This window comes from Amblyomma mixtum, chromosome 6 (genome assembly GCF_055824585.1).
Source record: "Amblyomma mixtum isolate Tamu chromosome 6, ASM5582458v1, whole genome shotgun sequence".
Lineage (NCBI taxonomy): Eukaryota > Metazoa > Arthropoda > Arachnida > Ixodida > Ixodidae > Amblyomma > Amblyomma mixtum.
This window is the reverse complement of record NC_143017.1, coordinates 106,203,809-106,230,976: the sequence shown is the minus strand read 5'-3', so window position 1 is coordinate 106,230,976 and position 27,168 is coordinate 106,203,809. Positions and strand designations below refer to the sequence as shown.

The 27,168-nt window shown below is 46.8% G+C and overlaps 1 protein-coding gene and 1 long non-coding RNA gene across 3 annotated transcripts in view; one reads left to right on the top strand and one right to left on the bottom strand.

The window, feature by feature from the left end:
* LOC149339926 (uncharacterized) overlaps positions 1–15,004 on the bottom strand; it is a 34,004-nt gene extending 19,000 nt beyond the window's left edge. For both annotated transcript variants that reach the window (XR_016283571.1, XR_016283572.1), the window contains exon 1: positions 14,867–15,004. This is a non-coding gene — a long non-coding RNA (uncharacterized LOC149339926). The remainder of the gene's footprint in view (positions 1–14,866) is intronic.
* LOC149339925 (glycoprotein antigen BM86-like) overlaps positions 9,784–27,168 on the top strand; it is a 28,127-nt gene continuing 10,742 nt past the window's right edge. The window contains exons 1-12 of the mRNA XM_089548636.1: positions 9,784–10,149; positions 13,788–13,916; positions 14,608–14,724; positions 18,059–18,178; positions 19,761–19,868; positions 20,548–20,610; positions 21,654–21,785; positions 23,784–23,912; positions 24,437–24,568; positions 25,617–25,726; positions 26,327–26,379; positions 26,467–26,609. Coding sequence (XP_089404762.1) covers positions 9,993–10,149; positions 13,788–13,916; positions 14,608–14,724; positions 18,059–18,178; positions 19,761–19,868; positions 20,548–20,610; positions 21,654–21,785; positions 23,784–23,912; positions 24,437–24,568; positions 25,617–25,726; positions 26,327–26,379; positions 26,467–26,609 — 1,393 coding nt within the window. The 5' untranslated portion in view covers positions 9,784–9,992. The remainder of the gene's footprint in view (positions 10,150–13,787; positions 13,917–14,607; positions 14,725–18,058; positions 18,179–19,760; positions 19,869–20,547; positions 20,611–21,653; positions 21,786–23,783; positions 23,913–24,436; positions 24,569–25,616; positions 25,727–26,326; positions 26,380–26,466; positions 26,610–27,168) is intronic.

Genomic DNA, 27,168 nt, shown 5'->3' with positions numbered 1-27,168 from the left:
GTTGGCCCCAATCAGTACTCTATGTTTCCACGATCGTGTTTGACAAACAGACGACATGTATGTTGCGCTTTTGCCCACTCGGTGGCAGAAGGGACACGGAGACAGGCTCAGCGTTATGGTACAAACAACTCCCCTTCAAAGCTATTTCAAGGTGAGATTGTTTCCAAAAGAAATGAAAGAATTTTCGCCCTCATGCTCATGAACTTGCTGAACACTTGCTGTCTACTTTGTAAGCACGAAAAAGGTCAGGCAAATTTCCATACGCAGGTTAATGAGGTAATAGCGCCAGTTGCGTGATACGCATCAGCTGACGCATTCCTTTTATTTCGAGGAGCAAAGCTGCAACAAGCCGTAGTTCTCAAGATACGACAGTGAAGCTTGAGTTTCTTTACTATACCTCGAGGTCCCTCGAGTCGACGTGGTCATGCTGCACTCTTATCAGTTTATAAAAGTTCGGGGAACAGTTAAGCTTCGACTTAATGGTATGACCCCATAGCGTCAATGGGTATCTTCAGCGACCCGGGGTCTTTTTTGTAAATCACTTCGCATGCGTATCATTTTTTATTATTTATTTATTCAAAATGCCCCTGAAGGACCTCTCGGATTAGGGTATTACATGGGGAGGGGGTACAGGCAGTCGATCGAAAAATAGAAAATAAACTACAAACAAACCAAAAAACAAACGAAACTAAATTATAGGACATTGGAATAAAATACTCAGTAGTAATAATTTATCATTCCCGCGAAAATGAAAAACAAAATAAACAAAAACAAATGAGAAAAATGAACGGAGCAGCAGACAGTGAAAATTTATTCCCTGCTATACACCCTATACACAGCTTTATTGAAACTACAACATTAAAATTAAACAATGTGAATCGTCCTTAATAAAAATACAAGGCAAAAAGTGTCAATGCACTGAAATGAATGAATGGGCATAGGTAAATGTGTGACATGACATCCGCTTAGCTTTAAAGGGATGATAGCGTCGGTGTAAAATGGAAGAAGGCCAACCAAAGAAGTCATTGTGAAATGCTCAGTGTTCATACAGTTTGTGAAAAAGTGATAAACATGCAACTTTACGGCGGAGACATAACTCATGAACACCTGCGCGTTTCTTCAAGGCTATGTGCTGGTATAACATGAATAATTTATTTGTTTGTTTTATTTTCATTTACATTTCTCACAAGGCATTCTTTTCACCGAGTACAACGAACGTTAAAAGTTCATGAAGTGATGAAGGGCAGAAGCTGCGATGATGAAATTGTTCAGATGTTCAGTGCCAGCTTAGCTTGTTGTAGTTTTATAAATAAGCACCTGATCTGTATTGCATTGTATGTCCGGGCCTTTGAAGGCAATAATGAAAAAAGTTATTCAGTGGTCATAGGAGCTCAAGATATAAAGCGAATAACAAAGGCAAAAAGGTCAAAAGGGTTGAGAATTTAGCAGATTGGTCGGAATTCATAATGCTGTGGCACCACAAGGACAAGGGCGTAGACGTAGTGACGACAACACAAGTGCTGCCGATAGCGGTAGCGGGCAGCCCTGTCGAACAGACGTTTTATATGAAATAGGTTTCATAAACTTGTGGGGTTTAAAATGGGGGAGATAAATCCGTTCTCCCCATTTAAGCGCGGCTGACACAGTTCAAAACCGCGCGGACCCCACCCCGTGGTCCCGAGCGCTACCGAGCGCACGCCGACCACGGCGGGCCGTGCTCTACGGGAACAAAGGAACGACACACTGGCTGACACAAACAAGGCATTTATTGCTATAACAACAATAACGCCAGCTAGCAACAAAATACACTGAGGAATCGAGGAAGTCCGACTCACCAGCACGGTTACGAGCGAACGTTCGCCCACGGTAGGGCAGGGGGAAAACTCCGATGTCGGACGGGACGGGTTTGGCGGGAGTAAGTTCCGACCGAGAGGCGCCCGCCGACGAAGAGCGGAGCCGCCAGCGAAACGTCCGCGAGCTTCCCGGTCCCAAGGAGAAGAGACCCGGCTATCCCCCGCGCGAGCGCAGCAAAACGCCATCCGTGGCGCTGGTGTCGCTGCGACGCGAGCGCCCTCCCCTGTTAGTTAGAGTAACCAAACTGAGAAGGGTGCGTTGCGGGAGAGATAACTACCGGGAACTAGAGCGTTGAGGGAAAGCGAACGCAGGGGACGAAGGCGTCCCCACATCCCCCCAACCTTAAATAGACCCACACGCCTGCAAGTTACATGCTATGGAGGAGTCTCCTGGTCTTCATGCACTTGAGGCAGGCCTTGCAGCGGAGGTCACGGCGACAGCGTGCACGCAGTCTTCCGCGGTATTCCGAAGGCGGCGTGAAGGTCTCCGCTGGGACGACTCGCATGGCCCGCGGACTACGTGTCCGCAGGCCCGCGAGAAGGAGGGCCGGTTGACCACTGCAGGCCAGGATCCTGCAGTAGTCGCCACGGTAACAGCAGCCAGAGGTGGCTGCTGTCTGGTCTCGCCACGGCTGCCCCGGATGGATGCGGCGAACAGGATACAAGCCGCTCCGTCGCAGCAGGCGGCAGCGAGACGATGTGCACACGACAGCAAGCCGGAGTGGCTCCACTGGATCTGCAAAATTTCCGAAACACACTCCGCACTCCTTTAACGTAGGTCACGGGAGGGGAAACGGCGTACACAAGGACCTGGTGGCTCAATGCTCAACTCGCTGGCAAAACGTGTCGGGCGGCTGTGCAACGCTAATTTCGAGTGAACAAAGCCCTTTCTTGAGTTGAACGAGAATGCTCGGTTCATGCGAGGTTAAAAAAAGGGGCGGCCAGCAAAGTAAACCCCCTCTCAACACCACGGTCCGGTGGTCGTGTCACTTTTGACAAGGTGCAGGCAGCTATGAATAGCCTTAGGCCTCACTACCATAGTGACGGTCGACGACCCCCAACAAAAGAAAGACCCGAAACGGGTTTCGTGCGCGCAGCCGCTAGGAGACATCGGCATTGTGGGGGGGTCCTCCCCGCTCACTGCACAAAGCAGCTTCTGAGCGATCGGCGCCCACCGTATCGGACGGTGTCGGAACGCCCGGTGCCGAGCTGCATTACCAGCGAGCTCGTAGCCGCACCCATGGCCCCAGGCCACCCGGCTCCCGGAGCCGCGACTCCTAGAGTCGAAAAAGAGACAGCGAGAAAATATATACAGAAAACTCGGACCATCCACGCGGCTTCCGTACTCATCGCTTCAGGCTCGGCAACTCCGCGGGCGCTAGGCCTCGCGCTCCCTCGATGCGGACCAAGTGGTTCTTGAAGAAACTCCAGAAAGAAAACTTCACAAAAAAAACATGCTGAGCATGTCGAAAAGTTCAAACATGCTGCAGCGCAATACACCTCGCACTCAAGAAAGCATGCCGCAGGTCCTAGCGATCAAAATTCATACTAGGCCTACCACTTGTCAAGTCCGGACAAAGAGCGTTCCTCGAACCGAACTGGCAGTCGTCCAATGTTCCAAGAGCAGGCCCCACGTTGGGCTGCCAGATGTGGGGTTTAAAATGGGGAGATAAATCCGTTCTCCCCACTTAAGCGCGGCTGACACAGTTCAAAACCGCGCGGACCCCCCCCCCCCCCCCCCCCCCCGTGGTCGCGAGCGCTACCAAGCGCACGCCGACCAGGGCGGGCCGTGCTCTACGGGAACAAAGGAACGACACACTGGCTGACACAAACAAGGAATTTATTGCTATAACAACAATAACGCCAGCTAGCAACAAAATACGCTGAGGAATCGAGGAAGTCCGACTCACCAGCACGGTTACGAGCGAACGTTCGCCCACGGTAGGGCAGGGGGAAAACTCCGATGTCGGACGGGACGGGTTTGGCGGGAGTAAGTTCCGACCGAGAGGCGCCCGCCGACGAAGAGCGAAGCCGCCAGCGAAACGTCCGCGAGCTTCCCGGTCCCAAGGAGACGAGACCCGGCTATCCCCCGCGCGAGCGCAGCAAAACGCCATCCGTGGCGCTGGTGTCGCTGCGACGCGAGCGCCCTCCCCTGTTAGTTAGAGTAACCAAACTGAGAAGGGTGCGTTGCGGGAGAGATAACTACCGGGAACTAGAGCGCTGAGGGAAAGCGAACGCAGGGGACGAAAGCGTCCCCACAAACTTTTGATTATCAATTAGCCTTGCAGTGGCTGCTTTATGAGATAGTCCAATGCCTTTCAGCAAGAAATCACCAATATTTGCACTCTCTAATGCAGTAAACAAAAAATCACGACGCACCATATCTAAAGCTCCTGCCAGATCAATCTGAATAAGAGCCGCTTGACTGACTTCATCTGACACTGTCTCTAACACAGAACGTGCGATATGAATATGGTATCTTGAGCCGCTCTGCCGTAGTATCACCAAGAACACAACAATTCGCGGCTTATCAGTATCGCAATTTCAAATTAAGATTTTGATTTATGCTGATGACCTTACCCTTTTCTGTTCTGATAAATAGAGTGTGCTCGAGATTTTGCCTCTAACTGAGCAGTTTTGTGATAGTTCGGGTCCTTCGCTTAACCTTGATAAATCGAAAGAGTTCTGGGTGGGTCGCTGGGATGCAAAAGCAAGCTTTTTGCGGCATCAGGTGAGAGACTCTGAAGATTTACAGTATATGGGGGTTCCCTTGTATCAGTATCGTAATAGAGGGCATCACTGGGATTCTCTGATCTCGTTAGTTAGGCGACAAACCCAGACTTGGTTGGACAGAGAACTGTTTTTTTTTTTTTTTGCACGGGCACAAGTCTTCAGCATCTTGGTTTCGAAGTTTATCTACGTCATGCAGGTGTTGCATTGTGCAAGGAAATAAGTACAGGCAATGCATAGAGTTTTTGCGATTTTTCTTTGGCGCTCTCAATCGGAGCCTATGCGTCGAGACAATTCGTTTCTACCTCCGCGGGCTGGTGGAGCTGGCCTTCAGAATTTATTTTTAGAGCGCAGCTCTTTGGCGTCCGTTCCTGGGTTTCGCGTCGGCGTCGGCGTCGGCCTCGTAACCAGCTCCGCCCCCAATGCCACGCTTTTCAATTGGTCGAAATGCTCGTGACGTCACAGTGCGCGAATTTCAAATGGGGCCAATTGTACTTTGGCTAGTAACCATGCAACCAATCAAAGGGATCGTATAGTGATGCTGCAACTAAGTTGGACTGAGTTTAGTTAATTGCTTAATTAATCAATTAGCCTAATTAATATAGAGGAGAATGAAGATGTCAGAAGAAAAGAAAAGAAAGACGCGCGCCGCAGCGACAACAGCGTCCGCGGAAGGAGACGCTGCTGGCAAAAAACAGATAAGTACGAAGCCGCGTTCCCTCCACCACCACGCACTTCCCCACTCAGTAAGACGTTGCTCGTTTCATATACGTTGTGTCGAACATCCTAGACAGTTCCAACAATTGACAGGTTAATGACAGAACACGATGGATAGAAATGCAATAATATAAATATGAAATAGCCTAATTAACCTTTCTAGTTAGACCGAATAAATCAATAAAACCGAGAACGAAATTGGTCGAGTTGGGGAATCGAACCAGGGTCTCCGGAGTGCGATACGAGCACGCTAGCCACTCCGTAATGCCAGCTGAATGGTTTGGAATGAACAAAGGCGCGTCTAGCTAATACGGCGTCTTCGTTCACTCCCATCTTCCCCCTTTCCCTTACGGCGAGGTGCAGGTGTCCACCCAGATATGCGAGAGAGATATATTTCCTTTCCTCAAAAAATAAATTTACCGTCCAGCAAGGCGTACAGCCGAATTGGCGATGGCGTTCTGTGGACTCCCTGGCAGCGTTGCAAGACGCTGTCGCGTTCCACTCTTACAGGCGAAGCTTAACATGTTAACCACACATCAGTAACACACGCAGACAGCCAATGGACGCGTCGTTCGCTGGCAGCACTTGATTCATCATTCACAACCACATTCTTAACGTACGCTCCCTTGCCGCACATGCCAAGGACGTACACCACGATCACATTCTGCGCCATTCCTCTGTACTTTGCTTTGCTGAAACCTGGATGGATCCCGAAGAGCCTCTCGAAATCATAGATTTCCTATACTGCTGTGGTGCTCGCAGAGACCACAACAGAGCGGCGGGAGTCGCTATCTACTTGCGCACAGGTCTCTCTGCAATACCAGTCGAAATGTTTGGCACGTCACATGAAGTTGGCGAACTGTGCGCCGCAAAGTTGCCCAACGGCTTGCTGGTAGTAGCTGCCTACTTCGCCCCTACCGCACTCACGAAAGACGTCGTGCACTTCCTGCAACTCGCATTAACCGTCCATCGATCCACACCGATGTTAGTAGTGGGGGACTTTAATGTTGACATAAAGACAAACAGCAATTTCCTAACCCTTATGCGGGAGAACATCCCGTTCCTCTCGCTCGTAACGCGTCCCACGGCTGTGACAACCTCGCGAGGCACTTCTATAGATCTCGTCTTTGAGAATCAAGCATTGGTGTACCAAGTCGAACATATATCAGTCTATTTCTCCGACCACAAAGCTTCTTTCATGACTGTCAAGAACTGTTAGTGGAATCTTTGTTAAAGGAATACGTGTGAAAAATAAAAAAAAACTGTGATAGCGCATACATGTGTTGCTCGATTTCTTTGCCTCAATCTATCGAAAAGGTGAAACAGCTTATTTGCTGCGCTCAAATTTCGCATTAGGAAGTAACGTAATCGTCGGTAATTTTTTCATCACTTTGTTCCAAGGTCTTTCTTGTTTAAAACAGAAAACCATCCCTTCCTCCTAGCTGTGTTTAACAGACGATTAAGTGCTCATTTGCATATTCTCTTTGCGCCTACTGGTCATAGGAGTTAGGGGCCTTTGTGGGGTTTTCTTAAAGAAGTCACCGACACATTCCATTTCCTCACTGTACGGTTTTCCTTAGAATTTCTATATAGTATATCCAGAAGACAGATGACAAAAAATTCTGATTGAAGCATTGTTTCCTGTGCCGATGTATTGGCAGCCATACCTCTCCTTTGTAAACAACAGTGTATTAAAGCGGTTGCAACGGATGTGTGCTCAAGCGGCCGCAAGGACTTTCTTTTTCAAACTTCACACCTCAACCTTGCCTGTCAAAACGTGGCTTCGTGAAAAAGAGACTTTTATGCCATGGTCTATAAACTGTCTCCTGTGCCAGCAGCCAGAAACTATTCATCACTGCTTTGTGTTTTGTCGTGATGCCGTGTTTTTTGGGGGGACATTTTTCAACAGACTGCCAAAAAGGACATTGAGATTACGCCCAACACTATGGGCGTACTATACTATACGCCCAATACTACCGCCATAGCGGTAGCACTGGCTTCTGTAAACCACATGGCCCACACATGACGTACACCACGCCAGTCGGACATAAACAAATAAATACAGACTGCCAAGCTGCGTGCCGTGCCTTTGCGAAGAGCACTTCCTCTTTGCAGGCTGCCCGTGCACTCTCACCAATCAATCCTAACATATTCCCTACCGTGCGCATCATCTGGACACGTCTCCCTTTCCAGCAACGAAAGCGCGCACGCGCTCACCCGAGCAGCAACCTCCCAGGCGCTGTCGACAGAAGCGGAGAAGGAAGCAGACACAAAGGGCGCCTGCACGCTCTCACTGCCGGGAAGGGAGGCGTGACCAGGGGTCCAGACGATGCGCCTGAGTCGCTTTGGGACGTTAAACCCCCGAAAACCAAGCCAAACATAGAACAATGACACCACCACACCCAACGCTGACCGATGCCGAACGCATCCTAACCTGTATCACAAACAGTTGTTCTTCCACACTCCAGACCAATTCCCCAGCTGCCAACAACGCCGAACTAAACTGTACCGTTCCGTTTAGTCCTGCACAACACCACCCAGCGGTGTCTCACCCATAACCCCCCCCCCCCCCCCCCCCCCCCCTTTTACACTTGGGAAGATGCCCTGTCAAGCACGGAGCCAACCGTCCTGCGCCGGCTCATCGAGCGTGCCAAGAAGATAGCGGTGGACAACGGCGCGATGCCCTGAGAGCCTTTCTTCTTGAGACCGCTCTGACCAGCATAAATTCGCTAGACCAGCGGCACTACCCTAGCAGGCCTGTAGGATCGCGGTGGCACATGGATGCCTGGACTGAGGGCTGCACTCAGGTAGGCAAGAATACTATATGTAATAAAGGTTTCTCGCCCTTTTCCTTCTCCCAAATAAACCGCGTAAAGTGTATGGTAGGCCTTAGAGGTCCACTTTTTAGTGTGCTAACGCTAGATCCCGCCCTTGCACAACAGGCGTCCTGTATGTGGGTGAAGCCTCAGACCAACTTGCTTAAGTACGGAGGAGCGTCGGGCCAGCTGCAGCTGCAGTGGAAGCTCGGCTGCGCTCGGAAGAGCTTCGCGCCAGCTATCTCCAATGGGAGAAGAGCTAAAGATGCGAAGAATATGAAGACGCCGGGAGAACATGCATCGCAGCAAACAGTAAATCGTGGAAAAAGCCAATCCAACGATATGCAGGCGAGCTGAGCAGCAACGCAAAAGAAGAGAGCGCCAACCTTAGTAAACCGATCATGAGGGTATAGCGAGAGCCGAAGGACAGCGGCGATGACAGAATAAACTTGCTAAACGGGATGCGGAAATAAATGAAGAGCGCGACAGAATAAGGTCGCCGTAGGAAGGTGCAGTCGAGAGGCGCGCACAAGTGGCTTCAGAGGCTGCAGAACAGCGCGACCGGCCACTCGAATCGCAACGTGCAGCCCAGGCGGCTTATCGCAAAAGGACAGCCGAGGAACGGCTGTAAGAACATTTGGGTGCAACTCGAAATTTCAAGCTTATTTAAAGCTAAGCAACAACAAACAAGGCTAAACAAGGGAAGACGGCTAGCGCACCTAAGTCGCTTTTGGCTTAACCAGGCATATCAGTGCAACTTTTTTGATGATACACAAAATGTTCTGTTGGCATTCCATTGTGCGTTATCAGTTCACAGAGAAATTTGCACTCCGTAAAGAACGCAAATTGGTGATTAAATTAATGTGGGCGCTATTTCAAGTCAAAAGTGAGCCTTCACAAACGTTCGTAGCATGTAATGAACCGTCGGGAGGTGAGCCTTAGGCTTTGTGGTAGAAACAATGTTCACCTGGCGGCACATACGAAACCCGCTTACATCTCTTGTATTTATTTTATGTGAAGCATACTACTTTAGCTACCACTTCAGCCCTTCACCGTGGTTATGCGCCACCAAATCACGTGATACATGACGTCACACCACGTGACACGATGACGTCACGACAGTAGAGAAACGGGGGCCCACCTCGCGCCGTCGCTGTGGTTGTGCGCCTCCAAATCACGTTATACATGACGTCACACCACGTGACACGATGACGTCACGACAGTGGAGAAACGGGGGCCCACCTCGCGCCGTCGCTGTGGTTGTGCGCCTCCAAATCACGTGATACATGACATCACACCACGTGACACGATGACGTCACGACAGTGGAGAAACGGGGGCCCACCTCGCGCCGTCGCTGTGGTTGTGCGCCTCCAAATTACCCGACACGATGATGCTTCGCATTCTCCAGGCTTAAAGCCTCAGCCATTTTTCATCAAACAGACACGGCCGAACGATGCCGCTTTCTTTCACCTTCAAAGCTACCAGCATCTCCATGCAACGAAGAAACGCTGCCTGGAGTCGCCACTGACACACGTTACAAACGCTTTGGTTATGTGACTTATCTCGTCCGAAGCGGCGCTTATCAGACCCAGAGAGCGAGCTAAGCGTCAACGATAAGATGCCTTTCGGGCTCCACCTACGCGGGACCGTTTACGTTCAAGTAGGTGTTCCTTTGGAATTTGTACTTTCTGAACGATACGGACGATATCGTACGCGGCTCATAAATCCCAACATTTAGACAATGAAAATATGCAAGGTGACTAAGAAGGTATGTCCGTCGTTTTCGTGCTTTGCCCACGAATAAGAGGCGCTATCAATACCTCTTCCATTAGCTTATAAACGTCCGATAAGCCGCATCTCGCGAGTGGACGTCGTATGCGCGCTGGCCCACTTGAGGATACAGGACGTTCCAGTCGTTGTGCGTACGACCAAGCGAAGCTGCGAAGAGGAGACATGAACGGCGTGAGTTCACTTCTCTACCTTGGTCTCGTCGTCGGACTTGCGTCAGCTACAAAAACCGCTGAAGCACCTGGTGAGATTCCTTGCTACTTTGTGATCGCGATGGGATTTGATGCGGCGTCGATACTACGCAGTGTCATTCGGGCCTGTGTTGTACAGTCCGCCGGACTTTTCCACCGTTTATCGTGTTAGTACACCAAGAAAATAACTGTCATGAGTGCAAAGCGTGAGCTTTTTGCCATTCAAGTCAGCCCGATGCAGCAAATTAACTGACTATGGCTGAAAACATCTCGATCATGTTTACGCCTGTTACTTTGATTCGTTTTAAAGGCATGCATGTTTTCCGCAGGTCTTTAATTTCTCGTCTTATTCACTATGTTTAAAGAAATTATCGCGAGAATAAATTTTTTACCAGCTAACAAATCCGAGGAAGGTGCTGGGTTCTATCAGACACACGAAATTTCCTTAAAAAGTTTCGCTCTTTGGCAGTTACCTTGTGTGTTGTTATTTATGTTCAAATTTTCACGCCTTCCAAGCCACACTTGACGCCTTCGTTGACGCCTGTAGTCCACCGAAACAAATATGTGAAAAGGTCCCTCTAATTTTAGGATAAGCCAGCGTACAACGTCGTGTCAGCCACAAACACTTCGAGACATATTTTTTAGACTAAGTTAACCAGGTGTCCACACGCCTGAAGTTTATCGGTCAACGTATGTTTATCCTACAATTCGAAAACATGACCTATTCTTGGGCACAGCTCCAAATACATGTTATGCTGCTACCGACACGTCATGACGCGATTACAGCTTCCGGCTGGCTGGTACTCAGTTGTCGGGCAACCGGTCCAGCCCCATCCCTTTTTTTTTTTTTAGGCGTGTGTGAATACTACTTTTTTCAACCCGAATTGAATACGAATAGAGTCGCTTACCTAGAAAATCAAATACAAATAGTTTACCTAAAAACCGAATTGAATACGAATTGAACAGCGAGAGAGAAGAATCGAATATGTATCGAATATTTTACGAATATCCGCCTACTTGTACGAATATTCAAGGAGCGATCATGTGAAACAGCGAAGTGCTAGTGGCGACGCTAAGTTACGGTATTATATACTTATGCAGCTGCAGCCGAGCCGACTTATGTTTTGTGGTTTTATGGGTGTTTAACGTCCCAAGGCTACTCAAGCTATGAGGGACGCCGTAGTGAAGGGCTCCGGAAATTTCCACCACCTGGGTTTTTTTAACGTGCACTGACATCGCGCAGTACACGGGCCTCTAGAATTTTGCCTCCATCGAAATTCGACAGCCGCGGCAGGGATCGAACCCGCGTCTTTCTGGTCAGCAGTCGAGAGCCACAACCATTGAGCAACCGCGGTGACTCGAGTCGATTTATAACGGCCGCAGATACAACGAAGGATTATTTATTACAAACGAGCGTAGCGCTACGATGAAAATATTTAGAGCAATAGCGATTTCTCTTAGATACAAAAAAAAAAAAACAGCTGTGCCAACGCCACTCGGTTATAGCGAACGATGCGGCTCCGTAAACTCGCCCCTGAAAGTGAAAACCTCGCATTTCCAGTAAGCCCAGAAATCAAAGACGGTCTGTCAGCCATCGCGACAGCGCCCCGGAAAAAAAGAATGTCGATTCTAAAACGCAATAAGAATGCGGCATTGAGACTGTATTAACCGCCTGTCAAGCGCGTGCCGATGGCCTACAGGTACAATCATTGCCTGCGTCGCTGCCGGCTGCGCAAATCATCTCAAGTTGAAGCAGATGCACGAGTCAGCGGCAGCGTCATAAGCGAAGCTACCTCCTACAGTCGTGCATCAACTAACAACTGCCATTTGAGAAGTTTCGATGCCTTGCTGGCCACGGTGCTCAGGTGGTAGCGTCGCCTGGCCAGTTGGCTCCAACATGTAGGATGCATTACGCGCAGGCAGCGCCAGATAGCGGGCAGTGCAGCAACAAGTTCTGTGTGCATGAGCTGTGCGCTACCTTCGTTGCTGCATGGGCTCAGGAACGACAGACGACGCTGTCGACAGGTTTGCGGCAACACGTCGTTAATGCACAGTTGGATAGATGCCTCAGACGACTGCGCTCGTCCGGACATCTCAGAGCCGTGCTCTGACGAAGCCGTTGTACGCGAACTACGAACACTACTTTACCACTTGGAATCTTATTAATGTGGCCGATCTGTCGAACAGCTGCCGTGAACGGTTCAACCTCAGTTAACTGTATCCTGTCCCTGAAGTGGGTTGTTGGCTGCAAGGATCTCGGCGAGGAACCCATGACCGCTCTGGACAGGCTGGGAAATCGCCGCAGTAAGGGCTGCTGTGAGGAAACATGCGTATAAAGCAGTTTTTGCAAAATTAACGTCCCTTTTGGCTCACTTAGTATTTTTGGCTTTAACGCAGAGAGTCTACTTACTACGAACATCGGATATTAACGAACGAAGTCTGCGTGGCCGTCAGGTTCGTTATAGGTGGATTCGACTGTACAGCTACACCTTTTAAAAGAGGTCACGGTCTCCAACTTATACGCATAGGAAAAGTACCTACTGCTACTGACGACGCAAGAAAATAAACTAGCGCCACATACCAGTACTTGAGATGGATGAGAGCTACGTACGGACCAAGGGTTTAGATACCGGGCATCAAGGCCAGGTTTTCTGCACCCGCGGGAATTGCCGCATCGTCCAGTCTCTGAAGGCATTGCGGATTCCACCGCGCGAGTGGATAGCGTCGCAGTGACGAACTGCCTTTCCCGCCACACGGTACGGGGCGTTGACGTGCACCCTGCTTTTGGAATAACAGTGGAAGGATTATACGGCGGACCTTATTCTTGGTCGCAGATTTTTGGGAAAGTATTCGAAAACTTCAGAACCTCTCCGTTTCGTTTCGAATAATTTAGAATTTCTTTCGTTAAACGAATCGTAGGGTATTTGATTCGCTATTCGTAATTTTTGAATGATCGCACACCCCTGCTTTTTTCTTTTTCAGCTATCTATTGCACCCTGGCATTCCTGTCAGAGATAACATTTTATTTTCGAAGGGGTTTAAAAAAAGGCGTTTTAAATAAGTAAAAAAGAGAGAAGAGGCATAGAGGTCATCTGAAGGCATATTCCTCTATCTTGCTTGTCTTCATTGCGGAAAGAGAGTATGTAGAACATTGTGATTATTACACCGACAGTGAGGAAAAATTTAAGTTGGCTTGTATCGACAGGGTACTACGTTCTCTAACCAGAAAGGCCGCTTTCATGATCTAGAAAAAAGCACAGAACTAAATACACGTGCCGCCATCACCAGCCGATTTCGCAAGTAAATACGTGCGTCGAAACAGATTTTCGGGGGCGAACTGCAGAGGCTAGGCTGCACCGCTTTCCACCACAAAACGGTCGCAACTGAAACTTGTGTCTCCTTCGCGTGTGTCCTGTCGCTAGCGCTGTGTTTTGCGAAAATGCAATGCTATCTATAGAGCCCGTCACACTGCACTGGCTATAGTTGCCCTCAGTGCCCCTTTAAGTAAATGCAAAAGGCTGATGCTAAAGAAAAAAAAACAGATCGCGTAGCTCATGGCCAAAATTGCGGCATATGGAAGAGTTTTTTTTTTTATGACAATAAATTCACACTTGCAATCTCTCGTAAAAATAAAACTGAGAAGCACCTTGATCAGTGTTACATTTTTTTTTTTTGCGCTTCTTTATTGCAGCCAGTATCTGCGCTACTGCCGGACTTCTATGTGGAAATACCACTTGCGTTGCCCTCAGAGAGAACCAATACTTCACTTGCAGCTGCGGCAAGGGCCGTTACTTCAATGCTACGGCTCAACGATGCTACCGTGAGTCCATGTTGCATCGTTTTCTACATTGACTTTTCCACGCATTGTTACGGTCGCAGGTCACAAAATATTTTTTTTTTCTTGCCACGCGAAGTCTAGAAGGAGTTAATCCATGCTCTTGGTTATATTTCCGTTGCGGCATGTTACTCTCATTGCATGACACCGCAATTTAACGATGTTCCTTCATTTTTTTCACAGCACCATATAATAGCAGTCACTTTCCACGTTGCAAAAAAGTACATTTCTGAGACGAATCTTCTTTCACAAATTTACCTACTGCCCAAAAATCCCAGAACGCACTCAGCTTATGGGAGGTAATCGGTCATATCCCCGCGCCCCCAACGATACAATTGGCATGGGGCAACTCTTATCGCTAAAAACGCAACTCCAGTGCACACGCAGTGATTTCCAGAAATGTGATGACGGAATGAACAACGCCCACTCTTGCTCCTCTCGTCGTAAGGTAAATCAATTGCTCTATGTGCGTGTAGCGATGCAGCGTCGAACAGTGGCATTCGTGGATCAATGACGCTTGCATCGCGATTGTAGGCCATGCGTCTATATTGCGAATACGGCGAAAGAACAAGCCTCATACCGTTATTTAAACTCAGAAATCAATGAAAGAGAGCTCCCGGCTGTAGGGGCCATTATTCAAGCCGCAAAGTGATATCTGAAACAATCAAATTTACAGATGTCAACGCATGCTTGGCAACGACCTGCAATGCTGGGGCATGTGAGGACAATGATGGGATCGACGCGGCTAAATGCAACTGTTCCGGAATCCATGGCCTGACCGATGAATGCCAAGGTACGATGGGACGCGGGCGGTATTTTTTGTAATGTATTTTTTTGCTTGAGGAAGGAAGGTCAAGTCAACGGTGAAAAAAAAAAATACCTCAGGCCGATCACAAACGTAGGCAAAGAAAGAAGCAAGTTTCAAAAACCCTTACTGAAAAAGGTGAATGGTGGTTTGTGACTTAGCCCTCAGTAGTCATTGACAGTGGAGGCTCCGTAGACTGCTGCAGAAAGGCTCCTGGCATTGATATCCATGCATCCTTCTCCTTCGACGGCTGAGGAGATCCAACTTCATTAAGAGAATAAACTAGGAATTACACAATCTTTACCTAGTTGAAGCGAAAATGTGAGAGGCCTCTGTTATTTTGAGCATAGTTTGATCATTATTCATTCAACATTACAGAAAAACAACGCGTGGTGGCGTAGTTATGCTATAGGTCACAGATCTGTGCCAAAACTCTTGCAATCAATATTTAAGTATCGCTACTCTGGAACAATTTCTGGCAGAATAACTGCAAGGCTAACACCACCAGTAGCTAGCAACTTAGATAAACTCAACTCAAACCGCGCGATGCACAAAGACCTTTAACATTATTAAAAGGATTAAACGGTGTGTAACAGTGCGAACATCGCTTAGCTTTTAGCAAATATCATTGCCTTGCATGACTTTGGAGAGTAAATCGAGGGTCAAAAGAACTCAGAATTGAGAAGAGGAAAAGGAGTAATTCTTGCTTTGGCGTGGCATATTTCCAATCGCAGAGCAACAACACTATTTTCAGTGGGATGATATAATTGCTGTCTGAGCCAATGCTCGTCGTGTCTTCTCTTGTCTTCAAGATATACTATATTACCAATGCGCCATTTACACCTTTTCTGCGCATTACATGTACCCCGGCAAGTGTATTTTCCGATTTTGATTTCTGCTAGGACATCGTAGCTCGAGTTTGTTTTCTAATCGCTGTTGCTCTCTTTATATCTCTTAAAGGGACACTGAGGAGAACGCTATCAAATTTTTTCTGTCAGTAAGTCCCGACAGTTCGGCATTTCGTGGCTTTGTTGCCGCTTTTCCTGCAGCGAAAGGTGCATTCATTGCTGAGAGATTTGTATTTGAAGTTGAAAAACTTGTTTCCCGCCGCTACGATTCAAACTCGCGACTCTCTGATGAAGAAATAGGAGAAGAGTGACGTAAAGTCGCGGAACCGAAAACGAGGACTATGTGATTGCTGGCTGCGAGCGCTGCGCTCACACCCAGCAGCACCCGAAATGAAAACTGCTGCCGGCCGGACGTTGAAGGCTTCTATCAGCCGTCGTCGCTTCGTTTACGTTTGCACCAACGTTACGATGGATCCCGTTCCCGATTCCGACAACGTTCTCGCAAAGAACTGCGGCCAGAATTCAGCGACCTCAACCCCACTCCGCGTGCGATGCTTTTGATGGCTGAGGTGGCGGATATGGCAGGGATATCCTAGCCCCGATGAGTCGGCAGCGTCGCTGTCACCGCCGAGCCACCTTCACTACAGATGTGTGGCGACTGGTACGTGCCGGCATATTTGAATTCTGCAATACTAGTCCTCGTATTGCCGGTTATGCAGCTCAGCGTCTTGGTATGTTGACGATGCGAACACGCCGAGCGGTGAGTTTGCTAACGTGGAGGCGCGTTGAACATTGGCTATACACAGCTCTTTTACCTTGTCGCAGTTCGTGCAACGGCGTGCCGTTACACGATTAAAGAGGCACTTGGAGGTCCTCTGCTTCTCCGCCCTTGCAGAGGCGCATATCGAAACCATGCCGACACGCAGAACGCATAGCCGGGAAGCACCCCCAAACATGCCGAAACTCAGCTGGCCGCCTGTTGCGCCACCAATTGCAGGTTTCCTTTGACTTCCAACATTCAGGTTGCCTTTTTTTTCGTACTCCTCGTGTGATAAAAGTGCCCTAGTGGTTTCAAAACAAAACGTACATACTTCGATATCGATTAAACACGCAACCTCTATGCACCTTTGTCGGCCTCAGAGATCAGTGATTACTTTTCTCCTATTTTGTCATCATGCTTGTACTTGAGAGATTGGCCTGTCGCGGGGATACCTGAAATTTAGTTCTGGCTGTTTTCTATCTTACAAGAGCTTTGTTTTCAGAAAGAATGGTGTTTTTGTGTTTAGGAACTAGTATTCTATCGACACAAGTCAACTTCAATTTCACCTCAGTGTCCATTTAACGTTACTCCTTCCATTTTTCTTTCCATATGTCGCTGCACTTACGTCAACTTATCTCAGAACCTTTAAGGGACTCTTAGATCCAATTGCATCAATATACTATGGCATCCCAAAAGAAAATAGGCAACTTTTACCAAAAAAAGAAGTTTTTATAAGCTAGAAAAGGAAAAACGTTGTACAGAACCCGCCACTACCGGTCGACTTTGCAGTTAAACTGCAAGCGGTGACACCTAATTTTTTCGCGGATTCCAGAGGCTATGCCACGCCGCCATTCACTTCTAAGCGGCGGCAATGAGTCATCGGTATCAAGTTACAAATTCAAATCGAGTGGCGGGAAGATCACTCAAATGGAATTTTAAATTTTATTAGCTATAAAAATTTTTTTTTGTGGCCGGACAAGCTTTAACTTACGGGGAAAGATCCAGGGCTTGTGTTTTACAAAAAAATAATTTTATTTACATATTCTTAATGCCCCTTTATGTCGGCATTCAAGTTTTGGTTGTAAGGGAGCTCGGACTGCACTGAAATTTTATTGACTTTTCTTCAGAGGCATTTTTTTTTTGCTGCTATTCATAACTTGACATTGTCAGCCAAATTCACGCTAACAAATTACTCTTGTCCTGGTACTTTTGGTAGGCACGTGGTAGGTACCTGGTACTTTCTTTCTCGTGTTTAGTATCCCCCTTACAACTGCGAACACCTAACTAAACATTACGATCTCCAGTTGTCGTATCTGAGTTCCAAACTTTAGTTTAGTTCTATTCATAATGTTTTCAGTTGTACTGTAGGCGTTTGCGTTGTTATGCCCTAAAGCATGCATTTGTAACTACTACCCTTTGTTGCTGAGTAATTAGCCCTTTCCAGTACAACCCTCTCGATAGCTTTCGTAAACACGCAACGAACGTTAACTGAGAGATTTTTTTCACCTTGCTTGACACCGTACTCTGTTGGTATTCTGTCGTTTCTCCTGTCGAAGACTACGGTCGTAGACAACCGTAATCTAGTAAGACAGTATTTTAGTAAGACGACCATACACTGGAAGACTGTGATCGTAGACAACTAAAGCTTTTCAAGGAGTTAAAATCGTTTTCACTCTAAACCCTGTTTTTTGACGTCTTAAACATGTTGTTCCAGTCGATGCTGCTTTCAAAGAAGCATGCGCACAGGACGGCAGGGAAGTGCGCCTCGATCCCAATGGTTTGCCTCATTGTGACTGCCCACACGGCACGGAACAAGAGAATGGCACCTGCAAATGTAAGGCTCATGCTGCAGCTTCTTGCCCAACGAAATAGCTTATGGCCACAAAAAGTAGCACCCCTAAGGGACGCTTCCATAGACAGTCGATGTCCGCACAGAGTAGTGATCACATTAATCGCAGACACGTGGTAGTGCATGCAATGACGCAGGGATATTTCGTGAATAGTACTCGTATCTAGCAGGGGGTGCACAGTGCACACAGCAACAGTAGCACCTCCCATCAGCTCAGTGCAGACGCACTACACATAGGCATCCTCTGTGCGTCCACCGTCTGTGCCCAGTGGCGTAAGAGGTCTGATTAGTAAAGTCGCGAATAGCATGCGCAAATGTTTTAAGTGCGCAATTCGGCACACAAAAAAGAAGTTGATTAGGTGTTTGTGTGGCACAGTGTTGGTCATCCTGCCAAAGACGCCCTGCCTATAAATAAAAATGCACACCGTCACTGTGCACCACAACAGGAATGCTCTGTAGAGTACAGAGAGCCTCACTGCACTGCAGACAAAAAGACTTCTTGTCGCAGGCGCCAGGCTTTAGAAACAAAAGTTGTTTGGAAGTACAGCCACATAGACCAACCATCCAGATGGGCAGCACGAGCACTTTACCTATAGAGGGCAGCTTGGAGTCCAATTTTCGCTTTTTGAAATTTATACCACTCCACTCCACTCCACTGCTGTAAAGAAGGCCCATACCCACTGCAGAAGAAGTACATGTTATCGCCGGTTCTTTTCCTCCCAAACGCATGTCTATTATTTATAAGGAATTGCGCTTTGCACTTTGGTGACTCCAACAAAAAATTATTTGAGAAAATATCTATCTCAGATTGGAAGTCCCACACCGTTCATACTTTAGAGATTGCTTTTTATTACAAAGCATCTTCTTGAGATTTTTCCCAGAGCATAGTTCGGTGTAACAGCATAGTTCAGTGTAAACAGCATACGTAGTTCAGCGTAAGGGATCAGGTGTGGTGCTACAAGAGCTTTTCTCGCCATTTTTGAGCATCTGTGCTGGAGAAGCGAAAGTCTTCAGGGTATATCCAAACTTTTAACGAAGGGAGATATCATGAGGGTAACACATAAGGAACTAGGTACTTCAGCACTTGCCATCTGGAGGCACCCCTTTTCTTATCTATCCAAAAAAGATAAAGGAGTTAAGACTTTGGTACTGATCTATCTTGGGTAACTATTGTCGCTTGTAAAAAAAAAGCGCTACTATTTCTATAAACAGAGAGTACAAGGGCAAATGGCCTACAGTGTTCGCGAGAATAAGCTCCTCATAGAGTACGTAAACAGTTATCACGAATATCCGATTTATATTTATTTGTTTTCAATAACATGCGAAACGTGCCAGGGAAAATCTTTTGAAAGAAAGCAGGATAGAATTCTCTTGATTACCATCACTGTAACAATGTCCCTTGAACACATGGTTTCAGAAATTAGGGTGGCTTAGTATTCCTTCATCTGCCACATACTAAACTTCGCCTATGAGAAATACTTGCATAGAAGTTGGACAATAAGGTATCAACCGACCGGGGCGTGCAGAGAAAACTTATGCATAGTTAACCGTTGTTGCCTGTTTTCAGCCATCGCCTGCTTGCTTCCGGAATTCACGTGTGAACACATCTGCAATGATGCGAAGCTAAGAGAAGACCAGCGCTGCTGTCAGAACTGGATGACGGGCTCGTGTGACGGTAAGGTCTTGTTGACGAAGCGTCTGGCGTCGCTTAAACTAGCTCACAATTTTTTCGACCCTTTATCTGAACTTACCTTCATGCCTTGCCGTCATCCGCGGATTCTACTCAACGGGATATTGCTTTTAGTAGTTTTTCATTGCAATTTCACCACTGCTCGACTACATGCAACGAAAAATAGAACATTTCTTCTGGTGGCGTAACAGCTCCCAGCATCGAGACCACTGGAATTGACACAAGCAGCGCCATCAATGGCTCACCTTACAATGCGTTCCGCCAAGTCAGCCATGCTGATCTATTCTACCAGAGATGCACTAGGCATTGAATACTTTCACTGCTGCTAATTGCTTAAGCAAGCACTACCTACGACAGAGTGTTTTTATCCTTTGATAGTCGAAATACCAACGAATGGCAGTTAAGGCGAGCATTTCTTGCACTTCACTAGAAAGTTATTAGAACAATCTGTTTTAAAGGTTTAAATTAGCGCGTTTTTAACTCTAAAACCTGGACAGCAAAACGTGCTAGAGTGTTTCGTAGCAATCAGGTCATCAACACTGCCAAACTGCCTATTATGTTGTTTTTTTTGCCGTACAGTATGGTTTTTGGAACTGTTTTACATGAAAGCTTTCGAAACACGCCAGTTCTGAATATAAAAAGACTGTTTCTTTGTTATCTGCAGCGCATCATGAAGTTGGAACGTACTGCTTACCTGGCACCATCGGAAACGGAAGCGACTGCACAAGTATGTACAAGCTACATTTTGTAATGGGTACAACTCTCAAAAACGATGAACATACCGAGCTAGGATACGTGATTTTTTAACTGGCTGGCTTCTATCGTCGTACAATGCAAACAACGCAGGAAATGTTCTCTGAAGCTCAATGTTTGTTATATACCATACGCGTTCTGCATTTTGTGGTGACTGTGTGCTGGCTCCTTCAAGTAGGCAGCGCAGGTTGACTGTCACATATGAGCAGTCACACATGAAGTATTTCCCCAAACAGTTATCTAACACGACAGCCTTCGCTACTCCATAGCTAATAAGCTCAGCGAACTTAGCGTTTCTCAAAACAAAAAATTTATTAACCTTTTGGCACTTTTTTGCACGAAGATTTAGCAACTTCGCCTGATATGCGGATATGCAGGATCCAGGCGACGTATCTTGGAAAGGTCGCCATTCCGGTTCATTCTTTAGCCTGCTGCAGCTGATCACATACCGAGCATTCTAGTTACCAGCCGTAAGAGTACAGTTGCCAGCGACAAATGGCTCTGAAAAAAAAAAAGTAGTTGTTCGGGGAAATACACGCCTCATATTATGTCAGAGATTACTGCTTACGCGACTATATTTTTCTTTTTATGGCGTAAAAGCAGTGCTTGCTTCACACAGTCACTGCTAACTCCGATGCCCTCCTACGAGCGTAGAATTTTCTTGTCGGTGATCTATGCGCTTCAAACAAACAACACAATTATGTACAAATTGTCTTAAGACTGCAAGACTCCTGAAAGTCCTGGTGTGTAAAACTGCAGACATTTGAGCCTGCCTTGCGATAAAGCTAGGTGCTGCCTGTGCAGACTCTAACACCATAGCTCAGCTAACGTCCGTAACCCACCTTACGCTGCGAAGTTCATGCGTTAAACTATGTGATTGCTATGTAATTTGACAGCTGCTGCATTTTCTGACCATACATTATTTTTACGCATAAAAAAAATCGAGCATTAGGTGTGGAAGTTCTTTCACACAGATGTGACGCCATTTGGAGTTCGCAACTTTTTTTTCCCCCGCAGATGTCTGTGCAACTGGCGATGCTGGGCCTGTTTGCAAACATGGCTGCAGCTTCGACAACTCGTCGTCGCCTCAATACAGGTGCAAGTGCGCAGAGGGTGAAGAGGTGAGCAGCGACGGACGGACGTGCCTAGGTCAGTAGAAGGAAAAAATTATATGTTCTTGAAATGTATTTCATGTTTCTTTATTTATTACTTAACCGGTAATTATCAAGGTATATTCTGAAACTACAAGAATTCATGAATAGATAGCATCGGTGGTCGTCCACGCACAACAATGAATTTTGAACGACTGAAGCAAGGCGAAAAGTTGGGAATGTCGATAATAGTTTTTTTCTATGCTTTTCTTACATGGGTCTTGATTTTTTGTGCTGCTACACCCGCCACTAATCGTTTGAAATACTGTTTTTTTCTGAGAATGCACGTGAACCCCTTTGTCCTTAAAAACAATCTAACATTTTGACTTCGAACAAGTAGTGGGGTTGTAAAATGGAGATAAATACGTTCTCCCCCCTTAACCGCGGCTGACACAGTTCAAAACCACCGACCCCATCTCTTGATCGCGCGCACTACCCAGCGCACACTGACCACGACGGGTCTTGATCTTGGGGGAGCAAAGGAATGACGCTATGGGTGACGCAAACAAGGCATTTACTGCAACAACAAAAATAACGCCAGCTAGCAACAGAATGCGCTAAGGAATCGACGCCGTCTGACTCACCAGCACGGTTACGAGCCAACGCTCGCACACGCTAGGGCAAGGGGGAAACTTCAAAGCCGAACAGGACGAGCGGGCGGGAGAGTTTTGACTCCACAAGGCCTCGACCGCTGGCAGAGAGCAGAGGCCGCGCCAGAACGTCAGCGCGCGTCGAGTTCCCGAGCCGAAGGAAGGAGAGTGGTCTCCTGCGCACGCGCGCAGCAATCGCGCCGTCGGAGGCGCTCGTGCTGCTACGACGCGGCGCAGTCCATTTTTAGTTAAGGTAACTAGAGAGGACACCACGGGGAAACAACCTTAAAGTGGACGAGTCCCCGCAAAGTCTACTACGTCTTTGTACTATTGTTGCGGAAGCAGCACTACGCGAGTCACCGAGCCATTTCGCGGAGCTGACGAAAAGCCATACTACGCATGCGCGAGGAGCAGTGACGTCACACGGCGCACAGCTGGCGCGCCGCCGCTGTCGCTGCGCGGGTGACTCACAGGTGCCGCCGCCGCGCTCGCAAATTGTGCATGTGCAGTAGCGGCGCATAGCTAACGTGCTGGGGCCACCGCCGCGCACTCTCCATCGCCTCTCTCTCTCTCTCCTCGTTGCTCCCGCAATCCTCCAGGTTTAACCAGAGGTAAACCACTGCCAATTTTATTCCGCTAATCACTATCGACAGACATCAATCCCACTTCAAGCTTTTGACAATTCTACCTTCACTTGTAAAATGGTAGCTGCTCCGTTTTGTATAGTTGGTTGAGTGACTTCTGAGGCGAGGTGGTGATCTCAAGTTCAATACCTGAGATTAGAACAATTTTCTCGCGCAGATATTTTAGGTGGTTGTGTAGCTTTCCTTTTCCTTTTCAATAATATGGCTCCGCTTCGGTCGAGGCTAGTGAGTAATCGTTCCAACGGTTGGAATCTACATATTACATTGGAAAATTTTCTTCAGTACATTGGACTAACGTCGTTCTCTCTGAGACAGTGAACTCTCGATCTCTTCCTGTCACATGCTGCTCACGTTGCTTACCTCAGGGTTGCACCTCGAAACCCGAACATAGTAAAGTAGTCACTGCAAAATTATCGCGAAGCAAAGACGACCATTTTGCCACAGCATGAAATAGTTTGAGTAGTCCGTACATCAATAATTCGACAGCACTCAAAATTCTTCCCTTTTTTTTTGTTCTGCACTATTGGCGATTGTACTAACGTTAAGAACTCAGTCCTATTTTAGCATAAACACATTGTTTTTGACGACTTTTGATTGTATGAGGTTGCGTTTCGACACAGAAGCACTAATTTCCACCACGATATCTTTGTACATTGTTGTACCCCCCCCCCCCTCCCCCAAAGAAAAAATTCTAACGCGGAGATCTCTCCCTCTTTTACCTGAGATTTATGCTTTCCTTTTTCTTCTCTCCCCACATTCCAGTTAAAGTCACCTGCAACGAGAAAGAAGCAGCAAACTGTCAGGCGAGCGGTCGCACATGTGTTTACAAGGACGGCGAAGCTCTCTGCCAATGTCCGTTGGGCTCTGTTGACAGCGGCGGTGTCTGCTCAAGTAAGGGCTCTTTCACCAGATTTGTCAGTTCTCTAAAGCGGACTTCTGCTATTCTGCAATGTTTCTGAAAGGCGTCCGGCCTACACCGTTCGCACTGCAGAGCTCTATATAATTTAAAGGACACTCTAGTGGCTGTGCTTCACGGCATTACAGAGAGTTCTATGTTCCGGGTACTCATGATAACAGTAGTAGAATCTCGGGCTTGCCAAAGCCCGTCTGCGTTTAGCCTCTTGAGCTTGGTCGCAAATGCGCACTTGTTCTGTGGTTTATTTGTGCGAATTTTCATTTGTGTTTTGAGGCACTTGCAAATTCGTATCGGGCCGACCTTTCAAATAAAACCGGCCTGTTTCTTTAATACGCATTGCAGGACCGGCCTCTCACTAGCCAGCGCAAATGGGCCCGATGCAGCGTTGTAGTCAGTTTGTGTCTGCTGGGCGCCGTGTGCGCGTAGCAAAGGGCCTCCAGGACAGTATATTTAGGATTATGACAGTCAGTCAATTTTTCGCTTTGTGTCAACTCTCCAGAGTCCTGTTCTCAAGAAAAGCAGCGTGAATGCCAGCCTTTGCTCAGCAAGTGTGTCATTAATTCCGACCGTGAAGCATGTGTCTGCGAGCGTCCTCTCCAATGGGACCCCATCGAGAAGAAGTGTATCTTAGGTGAGCGTTGCACTCGTGACCTTGACTTTCAGTTTTGGATATAGTTTGTTTAGTTGCTGCAGAATGCATGAATAGCTCGTTCTGTGCCGTCTTAAGTAGCGAACCATCAAAAGGGTTTCTTTGCTGTGATTGCTTCCTGGCAATGAGTTGTTTCTTAACTATTTGGCGTCGGTTTACTAAGATATGGTAAAAACTCTCATTATATTAACGAGAAGGTTTACTCATCAATTATATTAGTAATCTTTCAGGATGTTCTGCTGAGTATGCAAGCTAAGTTAGTACACGTTTCGATTTCGATACACGCGCACCTACGCAAAAAAAAATCCAGTAGCATAAGTTCTGCCACAGCTTTTAAGAGAAGAAGTTCATAAACGTCTCCTTTAAAGCTTGAAATATAAATTATAACCTAAGATAACGTTCCTGATCGGTGGTGTTTTAACCCGATCGCATTAAAACAATATTTAGGACTTTGTCTTTGCTTGCATTTTAACGACTGTTGTATCAACCCACAGCTGTAACTATTCCCTCATTCTTTGAAATTCGTTGTTTCTACAAAAATTTAGACTGTCACTTAACTCCATTTATTGCTAAGCCTGACCATTCAGCTATAGGGCAGCATGCCTCAGTCAGTCAAAGATGGACGACAATACGCGGTCAGATTAGTGCGGGTAACTTTATATTATATTATGAATATCTTTGGATCCAGCCGAGGTCTTCAATGGTATTCATAGCGCGTCTGATTCGCTGTACTTAAATTAAAAAAGTTAGGCGTGTCAGCTAACGCACCAGCTCGAGTATGTAACTTTTTTTTATAGTTGCTCTCAAACTATATTCCCTGACACCGCAGTAATTTGAAAGAAATTCGTTTCTCTCCGAGGAACAAACGAAGTCACATGAAAAGGAGTAAACAAGGTTGCTCAGTAACTTCACGCGAATTTTTCTTTCGGACTTACATACCGACTCCCACTAGCTGAACAAGTTTTTGTTGATTTATGATAGTGGTGCACTGACTGCCTGCATCAATCTTTTGAATTTTGTTCCTATTTAGATAAGCAGTTCATTTATATCACGACTTTCAAGCAGTACCAAAACGCAAGTGGCACTGATATTTATTCAACACTCAACTGCAGTAAAACGGACGAGCTCATTTACCATGCCGTAAGTATTTCAGCAGACAAGTTTCCTTTTGCTTCTTGCGCTCTTAGACAATATTCTAAAAACTCCAGAAAAGAGGGGTGACCAAACGTAAACGAGAACTCGAGCAGGCTATAGCTTCACAAGTGGCCCGGATGGCCCGGATGCTTTCTGTCTTGAGTGAGGCCTTCATGTAAGGGCCTCTGTCCTAGGTATCTTCGTAGGCAACGGTTTGAGTGGAAAGGTATTGTCTGTCTTTATGGCACATGATCTTTGCGTAGTTGGCCCATAAAAGTACGGTTTGTTTAGTTAGGTCTCTTTTCCTGTGTTGACTGTTTTTTGCAGTTAGTCAGGATGTTTGCAGTTTGCCCTGTTTCTGGATTTCTACGAAATTCACCAACTAAAACCTAAAAGACGACTCTTGCAGCGTTCTAAAGAAGTATGTAATCGAAATGCCACAGATGTTCTTTTTTGTCAGTTATAAGGCGGCTGATGAACACGAAAGAGATTCAGTTGAAGGAATGCATTATGAGGAGTCGGGAAAGGTGTAGCGAAAGCTAAAGATGTGTACTGTCTGCGGGGAGGTACATGTTCAAAATTTATGGTGTTCAATACTAATCGCAGATGGCAAACCTTTACGGAGCACAGCTGATCGCCGCCAAACTTCTATTGTGCAAGTAAGTGCTGCATTAGTGACTGTACTTTATGTTTAAGCGTATTGGCCACATAAATCTGATGCTTATTTTCTGTTTCGGCGTACGCAGAGAGGAGTATGAAGTGGAACTCGCGTTCTCTGAGGAACAACTTCCAGAGCTGCTAAACAGGATACACTTGTGCGAGAACGGTGATAAAACGAAAGGATGTTTCTTTGCGCCTGCTTTATACGTCGTCAATGGCAGTGCCACTGGTAAGGCATCAGGATCCCGATTAATTCTTTGATCTTACGGCTTGTATTTGCATTTTTTGCCAACTTCGTTACCAGGGACATTTCAACGCGCGGAGACTATCGTATGATGTATCTATGGTGAAAGTGACTGCTAAAAGCTTGAAAAGCTTGAGTGCAATTGGCGTTCACAATTTTACCTAAAAGTGGTGAGCTTAAAGCTCATAACTTCGATATTAGTCATGTCATCCAAATAGCGACAATATAGAAGTATAAAACAAAATTATTTAAAGACAATAAACAGAGGAAAGTGTTTGTGACTAAAATCAGAAACATCACGAGCCCGCAGTACCGAAGTATCCTACTTTGTAGTGAAACAATTATGGTTTATGGGGTTTAACGTCCCTAAGTGACTCATTCTATAAGGGACGTAGCAGTAAAGGGCTCCGGAAATTTCAACCACCTGGGGTTCCTTAACATGCACTGACATCACACAGTGCATGGGTCTCTAGAATTTTGTCTCCATCGAAATTCGGCCGCCGCGGCCGGGAGGTCAGCAGCCGTGCGCCATAAGCACTGTAAC